Source organism: Melanaphis sacchari, unplaced genomic scaffold (assembly GCF_002803265.2).
Source record: "Melanaphis sacchari strain LSU unplaced genomic scaffold, SCAv2.0 Contig43_pilon_pilon, whole genome shotgun sequence".
Taxonomy (NCBI): domain Eukaryota; kingdom Metazoa; phylum Arthropoda; class Insecta; order Hemiptera; family Aphididae; genus Melanaphis; species Melanaphis sacchari.
This window is the reverse complement of record NW_020271284.1, coordinates 3,112,850-3,128,049: the sequence shown is the minus strand read 5'-3', so window position 1 is coordinate 3,128,049 and position 15,200 is coordinate 3,112,850. Positions and strand designations below refer to the sequence as shown.

Genomic DNA, 15,200 nt, shown 5'->3' with positions numbered 1-15,200 from the left:
TGTAAATTAACTAACTTTGGCCATGAACATAAAATTATATTCTGATAAAGGATAATAATACCATTAACACCATATATTTTAATAATAATTTAAAATTTTTTCTGTAATCTATAGATCTGACACAATTTTAATTTAATACATTTTTAAGCTATTACAGTTTTCTATATCACTAATTTTGACAGTGATTAAGTATTTCATGTAACTGCTATTGTATAATAGAAACCATGGGAAAAAAAAAAATCTTAATTGTTCTATTACTGTGTTATTATGTAAGTGCATATTCTCGTTCGAACGAAAATGAAACTTTGAAAAAAAAAATTTCTTTAAACAATGAACCAGAATTTAATGTTCGGCACCTTAATAAACCATTCAAAATTAATAAACTTAATTTAGTTTGGAGCAAAGCCAAACAGGTAACTTTAATGGTGACTATTTGTTTGATATATATTTCAAAATTCAATTAACATATTAAAAATTTATAGAGATGTTCAGAACCAGAATTGAGATCATTGCTATCAGAATTGCGGATTCATGATGAAGACGAACGGGAACTTAAGATGTATAAAACCAAGAACTTAGATAAGGATGGAGAAATGGAATCTATTGTCCGAAAAAAGCTTTTAGGTAAAGTGACATGTTTGTTATGTTTTAACTTTTCACAAACTAAGTTTGACTGGGTCTCAATTCTTAAAATATAATTAATGTTTTAAGATTATTTAAGGTTTCGTATTACTATAGAGACTTGAATCTATTGATCAAGATTAATGACCTGATTAACAAATATACTATAATAAGTTTTTATATTAGTAATGAGTAATGACATTATTTAATATTAAAAAAAATATTTCTACTTAATTAAGGTTTTAAAAAAGTATTATTCTGAAATATTAAAGGAAAAATAAACTAAATTTGTAAATAATTATACTATAATTATTTAATTTATGATAACAAAAAAAAAACTCAAAATTTAGTATTAAAAAATGTAAAGATTTAACTACTTTAAAAACATTATATTTTAAAGTTTGTTTTTTATTGATTGAACTACCCATAAACTAAAAGGATTAATGAATTTGATACTAATTTTTTTTTTTGTTTTATATTCTTTATTAACCATTATGATTGTAAAAATGTATAAAATATAATTTGATTTTATTACTATTCAATATTTTAAAGGTATATTGGATAGATATAAATTAAGCTATCATTTTGATGAGAATGAACCTCAAATTAATCAAACAAATTTTGAAACACAAGATCATGTTTCTGGAGATTCGTCCAAAGTTGTTGATAAATATTTATTGCATGACAAACGATTAAATCAACTATGGGACCAAGCCAAACAATCTGGTTTTACAAGTAATATTATTAATTACTAAATTTTAACTAAAAATATTAAAATAGTACAATTTTTTCCCATTGATTTTTAGATATTGAACTAATAGCATTGAAAGATGAATTTTTAAGCCACCAAAAAAAAATTGATGAATTTTATTCATTAACAAATGAAATTGAACACATGCAAAATGATATACCTATAAGTAAATATTTATAAACTTATAACAAATCATTTTTATTAATATTTATACTATTTTTTTTTAGCAATTTCTAAAGAAGGATTAAAAGACAATTTGAATTCATTACATGAATCTCAGGGTTATACTGACTTCAGTCATAAGCAAAGAAAACTACAGTAAATAAATATATTTATTAATTTTCTTTATTCATATACTGTGTGACCATGGTAACAGGGTCCACTTAATAACTCAGTACACTATATATTTTTCTATCTGTTAGTGGGACATTAAACTAGACTATTAGACTATAAATTCTTTTGATTTACAATTTTCTTAACTTACAGATTCTGCGCATACACGACCTAACTTTATTTATTTTTTAACGGTAACCTCTATTTTAAGTACAGTAGAACCTCGATTATCCAAACTAATTGAGACCACACTGAATTTGAATAATAGAAATTAAAAAAAAGTTTTGACGAACTGATTATATATATATATATAATACAAAAATAATATAGATGTCCAGTATACAATATTTAATGATAAGCTAGCCGCAGGTGAACGTTGTTAAGATAAACATATAATTATGTACTGAAAAAAAAGTGCGATTGGGCGTGTAAGCTGTGATATTTTACGTATTGAGTATTGAAGTTCGGTTACATAAATTTAAACGAAATAAGGTTCGGATAACAGAGGGTTAGGTATAATTGAGGTTTTACTATACATTTTTAGATTGATCGATTTCTAGCCAATTTGATGAATCAAAAATTAAAATTGACAGAAGAGAAATATGATAAAAATAAAACATTATTAAATATGAATTTCTGAGCAAATTTTGTCTAACTATACTTATTTTTCTTCTTAACTTTATAATTAAAATTATAATTTATTTAAAATTTATGAGTTATTAACTATTTTATTTTATTATTATGCTATTGATGAAATATAATTAAAAATATGATTCTTACTATCAGAGAACGTTTTAAAATAATTATTTTTTTCATTGGAAAAATAATAAAATTTACATAACATTTACTTACAGAAATAACAAATATAAATTATTCAACAAATTGTTCAATTTGTACAATTAAGAAAAAAAATACTCAAAAATTAATTTTTAACAATATTTTATTTTTATTACATTTCTCATTCTATTAATTTTGATTTTAAAATACAAGTTAATACATCAAAAAAGCTTGAAAAAAAAAAATCGATCAATTCAAAAATAGGGGTTACAATTAATAAAAAATAAAGTTGTGTTGCGTATGTTTGGAATAAATATGTTAAAAAATAGTGAATCAAAGAAATGTTTGATCCAATAGTCTAGTTTAATGTCCTCCAAACAGAATTAAAAAATATATACAGTGTACTGAATTATAAAGTGGACTTTGTTTCCATGGACACACGGTATATGTATTAAGAATGAGAAAAAAAATATAATATGTCTTACCTAGTATCTATTTATAAGCCAATAACACAGACAGTAATAATAAAAACTATGAACTACCTTTTTAATGTTTAATGGATAGCAGGTAAATTTTTTCAGGTTTGCTAAATCTACAAAAATTTTGGTTTATATAAGAGACAATTTATTAAAAACCATAATTGATCAGAACCATAGTAAAATTATCCCATATCAGGGTAAAGACTAATGAACAATACTAATGATATTATGTAAAAAACTCAGTGTTTTTTTTTGTACTAGTTTAAATGAACAAATCTTTATGTCTATGGATATGATTTTTTACAATATCAATATTGGCTGTTGCTTTTCAGTAGTGAAAACATTATTTTTTGGCAGTTTAATGTATAATTTGATTTAGTCTCATTTTCTGAAGTTTTATTTGTATTTGATAATTGTTAAAGTCTACATATTATTGTTTATTTTTCCATGGTAATGATATAAATTTAAATACTATAGTCTATCTTATGAAAGAAAGGTACCTTGTCTTGATGAAAATCAGATATTTTTGCACATCCTCACACCTATTACTCCCACCATATTCAGCACGGTACTGGTTTATAACTCAATCTACATTAGTAAAATAGTAATTTTCTTCTGTGAGACAGACATTGTTTAGCTGTGGAATAAAAAAAGTTACTAAATATATTTGTATTTAAATATATATATATATAAGATATGTTATTATACAAAGTTCGGAATTGTACATTTCGCAATTTGTACAGTGATTTTTGTACACATTGTGAAGTGTATAATTTTGCTGTACAAAGTAACTAGATTGTACAAGTTGCGTTATACAATTCGTGATGTGTACAATAATCACTGTACAAATTCCGAAGTGTACAATTGTTGTACAAATCACAAAATTTAAAAACATATTCTAAAAATTACAATATAATAACTGTTATGTTTTAAAAGTATTTTTTTAATATTACATATTATTATTTATTAGTATACTATATAAAAATATATATACCAGGTCTTTACATATTAATATACTACAATCATTGAACAAATCACAAAAATAAGTAATAATATGTAATATTTATTAAGAAAATACTTTTAAAACATAACAGTTATTATATTGTAATTTTTAGAATATGTTTTTAAATTTTGTGATTTGTACAACAATTGTACACTTCGGAATTTGTACAGTGATTATTGTACACATCGCGAATTGTATAACGCAACTTATACAATCTAGTTACTTTGTACAGCAACATTGTACACTTCACAATGTGTACAAAAATCACTGTACAAATTGCAAAATGTACAATTCCGGACTTTGTATGTAACATATATAAATATTTACATATTTACTCAAAGACAGAGTATTATTAACTTAGTTTAATATCAGTTTGTTTACATATACACAATACACTTTTTTGCTTTCAAGTTTGTTCCATTATAATATAAACAATAAATTTGTTATTTTGCTGTTTAAAACTTATGTCTGTATATTTTAATCTTTTCTACTTATATTATTTAGGAATCGAATACATGATATAAAAGATAGTTTTGATCGTCTTCATCGGCTATCGCTTACTGGTCCTAATAGTGAAGAGTTTGTGGAACCTAAAGTACAAGAAATCTGGATTAAAGCTCGTGAAACAAATTTTAATAAAGATGAACTGCAACTTCTGCATGTAAGAAATAATTAGTTTAAATTTCACATTGAACAATTTATTTATATTAAAAGTTTTTAGGATGAATTAAAAGAGTATGAGCGACGATTATTAAAACTTCGACATTTGAATGTGGATCTAGCAGCTGGAAATGAACATAATGATATTGAAAAAAAAATTAAAAAAGAGAGTAGAAATGTGCAAAAGTTACATAAAATATTAGAAGACAAAATAAATAAACGGAGAGAAGAATTATAGACTTATACTGTTGTCATTCTTGGAAAAAATTATTTTTTTAATTTTATATTTATTTATACTGATTGTAAATATTAATTTTATATCAATGGTAACCAGAGTCTACTAAATTATGTTTGAACTTATTTATTTAATTATTTATAAAAATAAATACAGTATTTGTTTTCTATAATTCTTAATTTTTTTGTAATGAACATAAAAGAAAAATCTATTTTTACTCCTACATTTGACTTATTTGGGTTAAGGAATACTAACCCTAACACTAAACATGTCATTAAGCATGAAGAAGTAAGAATTAATGTCATTTTGCTTAAAATATTTTAGTAAAATAATTTTATAATAATTAATTTTTCTTCAGTTGACTCAAATTTATAAAGGTCCCATTGTAAGAGGTTGTTATCATGGCTTAGGATTAATAATATGGGTACAAGAAAATGAAAAGCAAATTTATGAAGGGTATTTTTATGTAAATCAAATACATGGTTATGGTCGTATGATTTATGGAAATGGTTTGATTTTTGAAGTACCTAACAAATAAATGTTGTCAACTTAAATAATTTATTCAAGATGAATTATAGGGGCTATTTAAAGATAACATGCGTTTTGGACCTGGTGTGTTGACGTATCCTAATCAATTCCAAGAAGTAGGTTTTTGGATAGGGACTCACATTTTTCGTTTGAATTATAATTTGACAACACATTTGGTTCCATCATATATTTTACCAAATGTTTCTTCAAAAATAAAATTACTTCAATTCAGACACCTCATTGATCTTACCCGAGTAAGTTAAAATTAACTAGATATTTATGATGTCATATTTTTAAAGAATCTAAGTTATTAAATATTTAATTCATTTTTTAGCCACCTCATTCAATTATCAATGTACGTGATAACAACGAAAAATATCTTAATACTAATTATTCGTGTCCTGAATACATCAGACATTTTAGCAGCTTATTTTTTGATTCCATACAATTTGGTACAGAATTTACTTTTAAGACCGTATTATCCGAGAATAATATGCAGATAAAGAAAAATAATCGATTCATATGTGGCTATGATTTAGTCAATTTGATACAAAAGAACTATTTAGTGAATAGTAGGTGGCTATATCTATGTAATTAGAAATTAAATACGTATTTAAATTAAGACCAATAGGAGATATTTATTATAATTATAAAATCTAAAAAACCACTGTTTTTTACCTAAATTATTATTGTTATATTTTATTATTTATTTTTTTAATTGAAAAATTAAATAGTATACCTACATAAATGTAGATAATACACAAATATTCGTATTTTAAAAATATAGTATTGATACATAAATGATTGTCTCTCGAAACTAGACGTGTGGAATGTGGAGATAACTGATAAGGGTTCTTTTAATAGGTAGGTATCTACTTAAACTAAACACTACATTTTTAAATCGATCACATTTGATTCAGTGATTTTAAATTTATCATGAAATTATATAATATTCAAATATTTTAGGATTATAGAATGAAAATTTAATAAAATCCTAGTACCTATACCTAACTATAATATTATCTAAACTGATAAAGTAATTTTTTAATTTATCACTTTTTTACTAAATTTAAAGATTTTAAATAACACCTATATTCAATTCTATTGCCATCATGATTTTATAATTCCAGCGCACTGACGGGATTTCTTTTTTCAAATTCTGTTCTACACTTAGGAGTAAATAATTTTGAATTCTGCTTTAAGTTAAAACCGAGACAGATGATAATCCAGCTATATTTTATTAGGTTACTAAATGTGTATATTTTTTATTACGTTCATAGAAAATAACAAAGAAACATTACAGTCAAATGATGAATTTTTATCGAACTGTAGCATGAGCATTGACGAACAATATGAAATTTTGAATAATAACTCGTGGTCTATGATTAGTAATACAAACGACAATATTCAATCCAAACATTTAAAATCAAACGAAAAAAAAAATGAAAACAATCCTCACGAAATAATAAGTAACGATCATCATTTTATCAAAATGTTGGCTTATAATAACAACACTTTAGACAAAATGATATTGGCACATGCTTATCAACAGCAATTCGGTGAAGTAAACGCTTATTTTAAGATGTTAACAATAAAAAATAAATTAAAAGTAAAATAGGCAATGAATTCTGTTTACCTTTCATGTACTTTTAGAAGATATTACTGTACGATATTGACGATGTTTGGAGTGGGAGACGAGATAGGTTCATGCCTTCACGTAGTCATGAATTAGAAGCTGTAAAGTTTTTAACCAAACTAGATTTAAACCCTGAAAACATACAACATATTATTCAAAACTATGATATTGATTTGGATATAGCCGATTCTCGAGGGAATACTCGTCTTATGATTTCTTCTGTAATATTTTTAATTTAAATATTTCTTTTGATATTTATAGGTACCTACTTACTTGCTTATATTTTAAGGCCAATGACCAACATGAGGTTATTGAATGCTTAATTAATCTTGGCGCTGACTTAGAATGCTACAATGATGATGGATTTACTCCTTTAAACCTAACTATTATGCGATACATATGTTTATTAAATAATATAGAACATTGGACTGAATATTTTATACCTCATGTCAATTTAAAATTTAATATTATAAAAGGTAAGTTTAATCAATTGATTTAGTTCTAATCATGGTAGATTATTGTATAATTTACCGTGATCTAATTAAAACTAACAATACTTGTAAATACTTCAATTATTTTAAATTTAATATTACACATACATAATTAGTAGGTACAATGGTATGTACTTATATAACTATATAACGTTTTATAGTATTTAAATACTTAAAATTAATAAGTTACCTATTTGAAAATTAAAATTTCGTATAAGTCCCTACTCTCTACATTAACATATAGTAGGTACTAGGTACATTATTACTGCAGTACCTAGTTAGGTATTGATACAGTCGTTTTTGTATATAATTATATAATGCCACAATTGATATTGATCATATTTTATTTTAGAAAATCAAAATATTACATTAAGTAACATACAGAAAATAAATTTTTTTCATCCAGAAAACTTAAAAAATATGAAGGTAAATTATATTGTTATAATATCACTAATACCTACTATCTAATCATAGAAATCAATAAATTGTAAATGCTATAATACCGTGCTTTCAAACCTGTCAATGCGGCACAAAACTGGTTAATATAACGAGTATATTTAGTATATACTCGGAGTTCTCGAGGATTCCAATACTGTGTGGTTTTTATTTAGGACAACACTTGATCATAAGAAGTACCTAAATTAAGTCCTTACTGTTTGTATATAAACCTCCGGGACTTCTGGACAGCGGTGCTATTAAGGGTATAAGTGGTATAACCAATTAATAATTAGCAATGATTTATTTTATTTTAGTGCATAATCTTAAACTAAGATGTTTAATGTATAAACCACTAATTTCTCATCGTAAATAATAGTTCATAAATACATGTCTAATTTATCAATTGTAATAGGTACCTACAGCTATAATATTATAATCTTATTAGGTGTAGAAATATAGAATGAAGATGACAATTACCTGTTTATAAATATGCATATATGAATATATTATGCGATATCGGATACATAATATATTACACTATATAGGCATACGCAGTAATGTTGGTAATTGGTAGGTACACGGTATGCTAAAAAAAAAAATTTACCCATGTTGAAAATATTACATAGGTATTTATGTAATAATTTATAATTTGCAAGGTACATCATATTAGATTAAATTAGGGTTTTTTTTTTTTTAATAAATCCATAAGATCAATTCAGAAATGAAAACCTTGCAGTTCTTTATAAATTATATAAAATTGAATAATAGTTTACAGAAAATGATAATGATGTCGAAGATGTGAATTCAACAACAATTCAAACAGCTACAAAAAAGTAAATTGTAATATACGAGCGTCAATATTTATACCTATATCTATTATCTATATTGTGTATATTTAATTGTTTATCATTATAAATATAACAGCACATAAATACATAATGTGTAATACATATGTCAATGAACATTTTAGACAAATATTATTAGACACAGCAGAAAACACAATATTACTTTTGATTAATATGGGTGCTAAAGCAACAACTTGCGCCGTTCCAAAAATGTCAATTCATTTAGCCTTATTGACTATAAATTCAAACATTTTAAAAGCTGTGTTCGAAGCTGGAGGATCTCCAGCTTATACTATATCTAACGAGGTAGGTATTTAATAGTTGAACTCGAATATTCGATAGAATTATAAAAATGTATTCATTTGATAACTATAATTTTTTATTGTAGAACTATAAATTAAATTTATTACACATGGCTGTTATGATTCCCACAAACCATAGCGTTGTTCAGTGTATTAAAGTCTTAATAACGCATTGTGTCAATCCAAATTTAAAAGCATTAGTAATTACTATAAAATACTTATTGCATTATATTAATAAATTTATAGATATTTTAAAGTTTATAGTACTATTCCGATATGTTTTCAGCCTATGTTTAGTATTTTTCGATATAAATTACCATGGAATAAAAAAGCAAATGAAAATTATGCGTCTATGACACCTTTGGACATTTTTTGCTTAAAAGAAAATATACACGAATTAGATGAAAAATTTACTGTCGATGAGAAATCAGAAAGTGAAATAGCATCTATGCTTTATGACGTTACGGATAAAAATCATACTTATTGTGGTTTTGAGCCAATTGTTTTGGCTATGTTAACAGGAAAATTACATTTAACCAAAACGTTTTTAGAAAAAAATAGATTAGTTGTAAACAAAATCATTTCTGGTTTTGGTACTCTATTGTCATTATTACTTAATCCATTGTATAACTTCAACTTATCAAATACGAAACTAAATAAGCTGTTGGATTTATTGTTAAAAGCAAATTCAAATCCATTAAAGATTGTTGAGGTTTTTGATATTAAATTCAGAGGCAATATTTGTGAATATTATTACAATTTATCGGAATCAGAAAAGTATTCTATATATTTCTACATATTATTTAAAAATATAATTGTAGTTGACTTGAAAATAATATTTATTAGGCTGAACAAAGAAACACACCCATTACGCTATTTAAATACCACTGAAATAAAGAAAAAATTAAGAAATTCTGGTAGAGAAATTTTAGATATAATTTATTCGAAAAGAGCTACTGTTGCACTAATGTAAGTACTTACTCAAGTATTTGTAAACATGAAATCCTTTCTAGTTACGTTGGTGCCCATATTATGAATAATCGCGTAGGAATATTAGGAACGAAGAATTAAGCATATATTATAATTCTGCCATATAAAATGTCATGTAGCATAATCGTATAATATATAACATAAATCATATTGGTTTAATATTGTGAAATATAAATAATAATAATAATTTTTAGAAATGATTATAGAAAACATTTAACTACACAATTATTATCAGTTAATGAGAAAATGGCAATGTTAGTTTGGCTGACTTTGGGTAATAACATCTTAACGCATCGAACGAAAATTGTGAATATGCCGAGTAATACGTTATCTAAGTTTAGAACTGTAAAAAATGATAAATTTGTATGTATTTATATATACCTCTATATTACATTTAAGATTAAATTTAAAATGTAACTAAATATACAGGATGTAAAAGAGAAGATGAAAAATGAAACATACACATTGTGTTTACAACATTTACAATCAATAACTCAAAATTCAATTATTCTTACTAAAGTAGATTTTAAATTTAAAATATAAAAATATTTTCTATTTCTGCAAATAATTTTATAGGAAGAAAGTCAGGTCTGTTATGAATGCTTAAAGCATCAATCTAAGGATATGGAAGCTTGTTTAAGTTGTTATTTTGCTTTGCTTTGTTCAGAAAGTTGTAAAAATCAACATAATAAAGAAAATAATTGTAAATTACAAATGAGCAAGGAACATATAATTAAGATTCAAAATGAATTAAATAATAATAAAAATGTTAAAATATCAAACATATCTTCTGCAAATTTTATTTCTACTGGAAAATCTATAGTGAATAGTATGATTTAGCTATTAATTTATATGAATTAAATTACTAATTAATTGATGGTTTTATAGGTGAACATTTGGAAAACAACGAATACATTTCTCTGTCTTCAGTATCATCGTTCTCTTCAAAATCGTTATTATTAATTACACATTCGCGGTCATCAAATTTTTCAAAAATATCGGAAAATCCATCTTCAGGTACCTACCTATAATTTGGTACTCAAAATACAAGATAATATTAATAAATAATGTAATTATCGAAATAGAGCGCGTACCTACGTATTTTTAGTATGTTTACACAACTTATAGGTATGCACTCTTATTTACTCGTATACCTATATGCGAGTATACACAATACACATGTATATATGAGGTTTTAATTATATGATAAATTTACTTACTTAAATCCAACTGAAGGCTTACTAATTGTTTGCTGAACTAATGATTAGGAAAATAGGTTTTATATTACTATATTTATAATTCGATACTCATTAAATATAGGTACACTTAACACATTGAAAATACTTAAAAGAATATTTTTATTACTTAATCATACAAAGTACAAACACATGAACTCGTTTTTTACCACTCGTTACATATATACGACCACCGTCAGAGGCGTACGCAGGGAGAGTGCTGTTGTAGGGATCTAGCGAATAGTCAATGGGTACGGTCCGAGTGGATAACATATTTTTATTTATATTAAAACATAACACTATAAGTCACAAATGAATATATTTATATTATAATATAGGAATCTGTGTGAATGTGTATACAATTATATGTATACACTGAGGTTCTGATGATGACACCATTTTTAGTCATTGACTACGAAGGGAGGTCATTATTATAATAACAATATGTATAATAGATTATCATTATATAATATTAAATGAAAATTTGCATATTATTAATAATCAATAATACTATTTATAATAATAATAATAATAATAATAATAATTGTATTTTATAATTATATCAGTTTTAGTTTCTATGGTATACTAAATATTTTATTGCTATAGATGAAATAAAATTGCAAATAACGGTGAGACTATTTCTGACTTAGTTATACTAACTTCAATAAATAAATAAATAGATTTTTTTCTACTGTGAAATTTTTCTTCTCATCATGTATATTATATGGCTGTTTTATTTACTTGAATAAATTATTATTATTGATTGTTCTTAAAGCATTTATAACTGAACAAAATCATTAAAATATTGAACCACTCAAATATTGTTATAACTACGTCCTACAGTTAACAAATTTTATTATAAATAAATATTGTTCGTTAACGAAATTACTTTATTTCTAAGGTGACATACAAATTATTAATTAAAATTATAGGTACTGTAAATTGGGGTTATTAATTAATATTTAAGTAATTTATATTTATTATAGTAGAAGCTGTAAACTACTACAACTTATAAACAATTTAAAAACAGTAAAGTTTAGGTTGTGTACATCATTTTTTGTAAAATATGTATCAGTATGTTAAGTATGTTAAAATCTTCTTAAAACAGGATTGCGCATACACACGAAGGAGTGTTTTCATTAATAACTGAGAACGTAAGAGTAATTTTTAGAATAATCGCATCTATATTTCTTACAAATGTTACAAATTAAAAAATAAATACACACAACATATCTCCGAAGCATCTGTCATACCACTGTTCTATTTTATCTCTATCTGATTATCAACCCCTACCCAATAACATCTATAGATGATATAATTAACACATATTATTTTATTCATTAAAAATAATTTAAACCTATTCTGTTTTTTAGATATACTTAACCTTCTATTGATTTTCCAATTTCATTTTTTTTTCACATTTGATCGCTCCGAGTAAACATTTTCCTTTTAAATTTGTGTATATAACTATTCAAAAAATTATTTAAAGTATATCCAGCACTTTTTAATCCAAAACTGTGATATTTTAAATTTTATTAATAAAATATATATTATATAATATTGAACATCATTATTATTATTTGGTCATATATGAGTTAAAAATTTATGAAACACATTAAAAATAGCTTTTGCATCATACAAAAGTCATACTGAATCAATATAACTAAAATTACTGATAGAGATACATAACTATTATAATAATAGTTATTTGAACAATAATATTATTTAAGATAGAAAATTACATTAACAATTTTTTCCAAAATTTTAATAATATAAGTAGTTAGATACTAAGATGTATTTAAAGTAATGACCAATTATTATAATTTCACCATATTACTTATAATTTTAGACGACATAAGTAATTACTCCGAACAGTCACAAAAGAAAGTTAATGACATAACTCACTCAAAAAAATACAAAAAAAAAACAATTTAAAGTTGGTTCAAGCTATTCTAGAAACAGTAAACTCTACGATTCAGTATCTTCAGAAATCAGCTTTATAATTAGTATTAGAAGTAGTAGTAACAATCTAGATTACGACAAGAAGAATTATAGCCATTCGGATATTGGAGTTATTATTGGTACTATTACTATATGAATATACAGTAAAAAAATTAAAAGATGTTTACACTACTGTCAGTATTACAAGTAAAAACATAAATTTAGATTTTGTATTGGTAAGTGCTTAAATTTTAAAAATTATTCATCAATGTGATTGTGTTAATTAATATTCAGAATACATATTAAAATTAAAACAAAATAAATTTTAGCTATTCTTTCATTTACTTAATTGATGGTATCTTATAAATTGTTAGCATGATTATAAAATATTATTTTAAAAACAAAATTTAAAATGGTATAATACAAAAATATTTGACATTAAATTAAAACGATAAAATGAAAAGATAAATATATTTTGTATATTAGAATAAAAAAAGGAAAAAGAAAGTATTTCTAAAGTATTTAAAAATATATTTGTCAAAAAGTATTTAAAATGTTTTTAAAATATCAAAAAAAATAATTTAAATAAAAGTACTCGAATACTTAAAAAGATTCTAAACAAATAAAGTTTAGGCACAGTACTAGGTTTTCGATATTTTATTAAGATATCTCCCAAGAAATATTTAAAAATATGCGACTTTTTAGTCTTAAGAATTTAATAAGCATATATGAGTACCATTTTTTTTTTGTTAAAAGTTAAATAATTAATTAGTTTAGACGTGTATGCTAAGATTAACTTAAAACATCACGAGTTATGACTACTTATAATTTATAATTGCATAATATATTTATAATTTTAGAGGATGCACAAAGATACACGGAGGATGACTCTTACCAGTTTATTCAGTCTAATCGGTCTAAGCAATTTAAACAGTCAGAGAAATCAAAAAACAAAGTTATAAACAAAAAGCACTCAAAAAAATACAAGAAAAATGATTTTGAAAGTGAATCAAATTATTCTAAGACTAATGAAATGGATAGTTTGGTATCTTTACAAAACACCAATAGCAGGGTCAGAATAAAAAGTAACGGTCTAGATTACGACAAGCAAAATTATAATCACACGGATAGTAGTGAGAATTATTAAAAATAAATATTTAAAAAACATTTAATTTATCCAAAATAACATTAAAAAAATATATTGTTTTAGTGGTAAAATTTCAAAATAAAAATGAACGAAATTATCGAAAATTGGGACAAAAAATCGCGAGAAATCAAGATAAAAAACTTATTCTTAACAATAAAGTAAATATACCTATATCATTCATGAAATACAAAATAGTTAGATCACCGGGCTGTTGGATACCAATATTTATGTTCATCAATCGTGGCTCTTATGAAGACGCTACTGTACTAAAAAATGTATTAAGCTCTGGAATGTCATACATTTTAATGATTGAAAAAAAACGGTCAAGTTTACAGTAATATCAATGATAATCAATATGGCATGTTAAATAACTATAGTTTGATATAAAATCACTTTAATATGTATGAGGAGTATATATTTATGTATTAACAAGAATAAATAATTATGAAATAGAACTTTAATAAAAATTGTTTGGCAAACGTTCAATATATTTTAATGAAAATAAACACAAAATATAAATATTGTAATGACCTATTTTCATAATTCAGAATAAATCATCATTATGCCCATTAACTTTATTTATGTTTTTAGATTCTACGAGTAAGTGTAGAATTTATTGGTTTTATAAGATTTTTAATTATAGTTACATAAGCATTATTAAGCATAATTAAAAAGTATTTGTGTCTATACCTATATTATCACGACGTAGGTGATAATATAGTAAAAAACATTCATGAAATTAATGTAAATAAATTTTGTAAATTGCCAAACATTTTATATATGTATAG

At 24.0% G+C, this 15,200-nt stretch overlaps 2 protein-coding genes across 2 annotated transcripts; both read left to right on the top strand.

Annotated features, from left to right (window-relative positions):
• The first annotated feature begins 98 nt into the window (after positions 1-98).
• On the top strand, positions 99-4,959 carry LOC112597769. The gene is made up of 7 exons (XM_025343967.1): positions 99-413; positions 483-624; positions 1,174-1,356; positions 1,428-1,538; positions 1,600-1,690; positions 4,469-4,625; positions 4,686-4,959. The coding sequence occupies exons 1-7, from the start codon at positions 225-227 to the stop codon at positions 4,860-4,862; spliced, it is 1,050 nt and encodes a 349-aa protein (XP_025199752.1). The 5' UTR covers positions 99-224; the 3' UTR covers positions 4,863-4,959.
• Positions 4,960-5,048: 89 nt separating this feature from the next.
• On the top strand, positions 5,049-14,799 carry LOC112597853. Its single transcript, XM_025344089.1, is given in 23 exon segments — positions 5,049-5,147; positions 5,218-5,382; positions 5,438-5,641; positions 5,722-5,959; positions 6,668-6,951; positions 7,041-7,244; positions 7,313-7,499; positions 7,867-7,940; positions 8,721-8,785; positions 8,923-9,103; positions 9,186-9,299; positions 9,386-9,876; positions 9,946-10,068; positions 10,284-10,452; positions 10,519-10,608; positions 10,666-10,918; positions 10,978-11,106; positions 13,174-13,250; positions 13,252-13,405; positions 14,126-14,220; positions 14,290-14,398; positions 14,476-14,726; positions 14,728-14,799. Coding segments are annotated over 23 exon segments (3,828 nt in total).
• Positions 14,800-15,200: the final 401 nt, after the last annotated feature.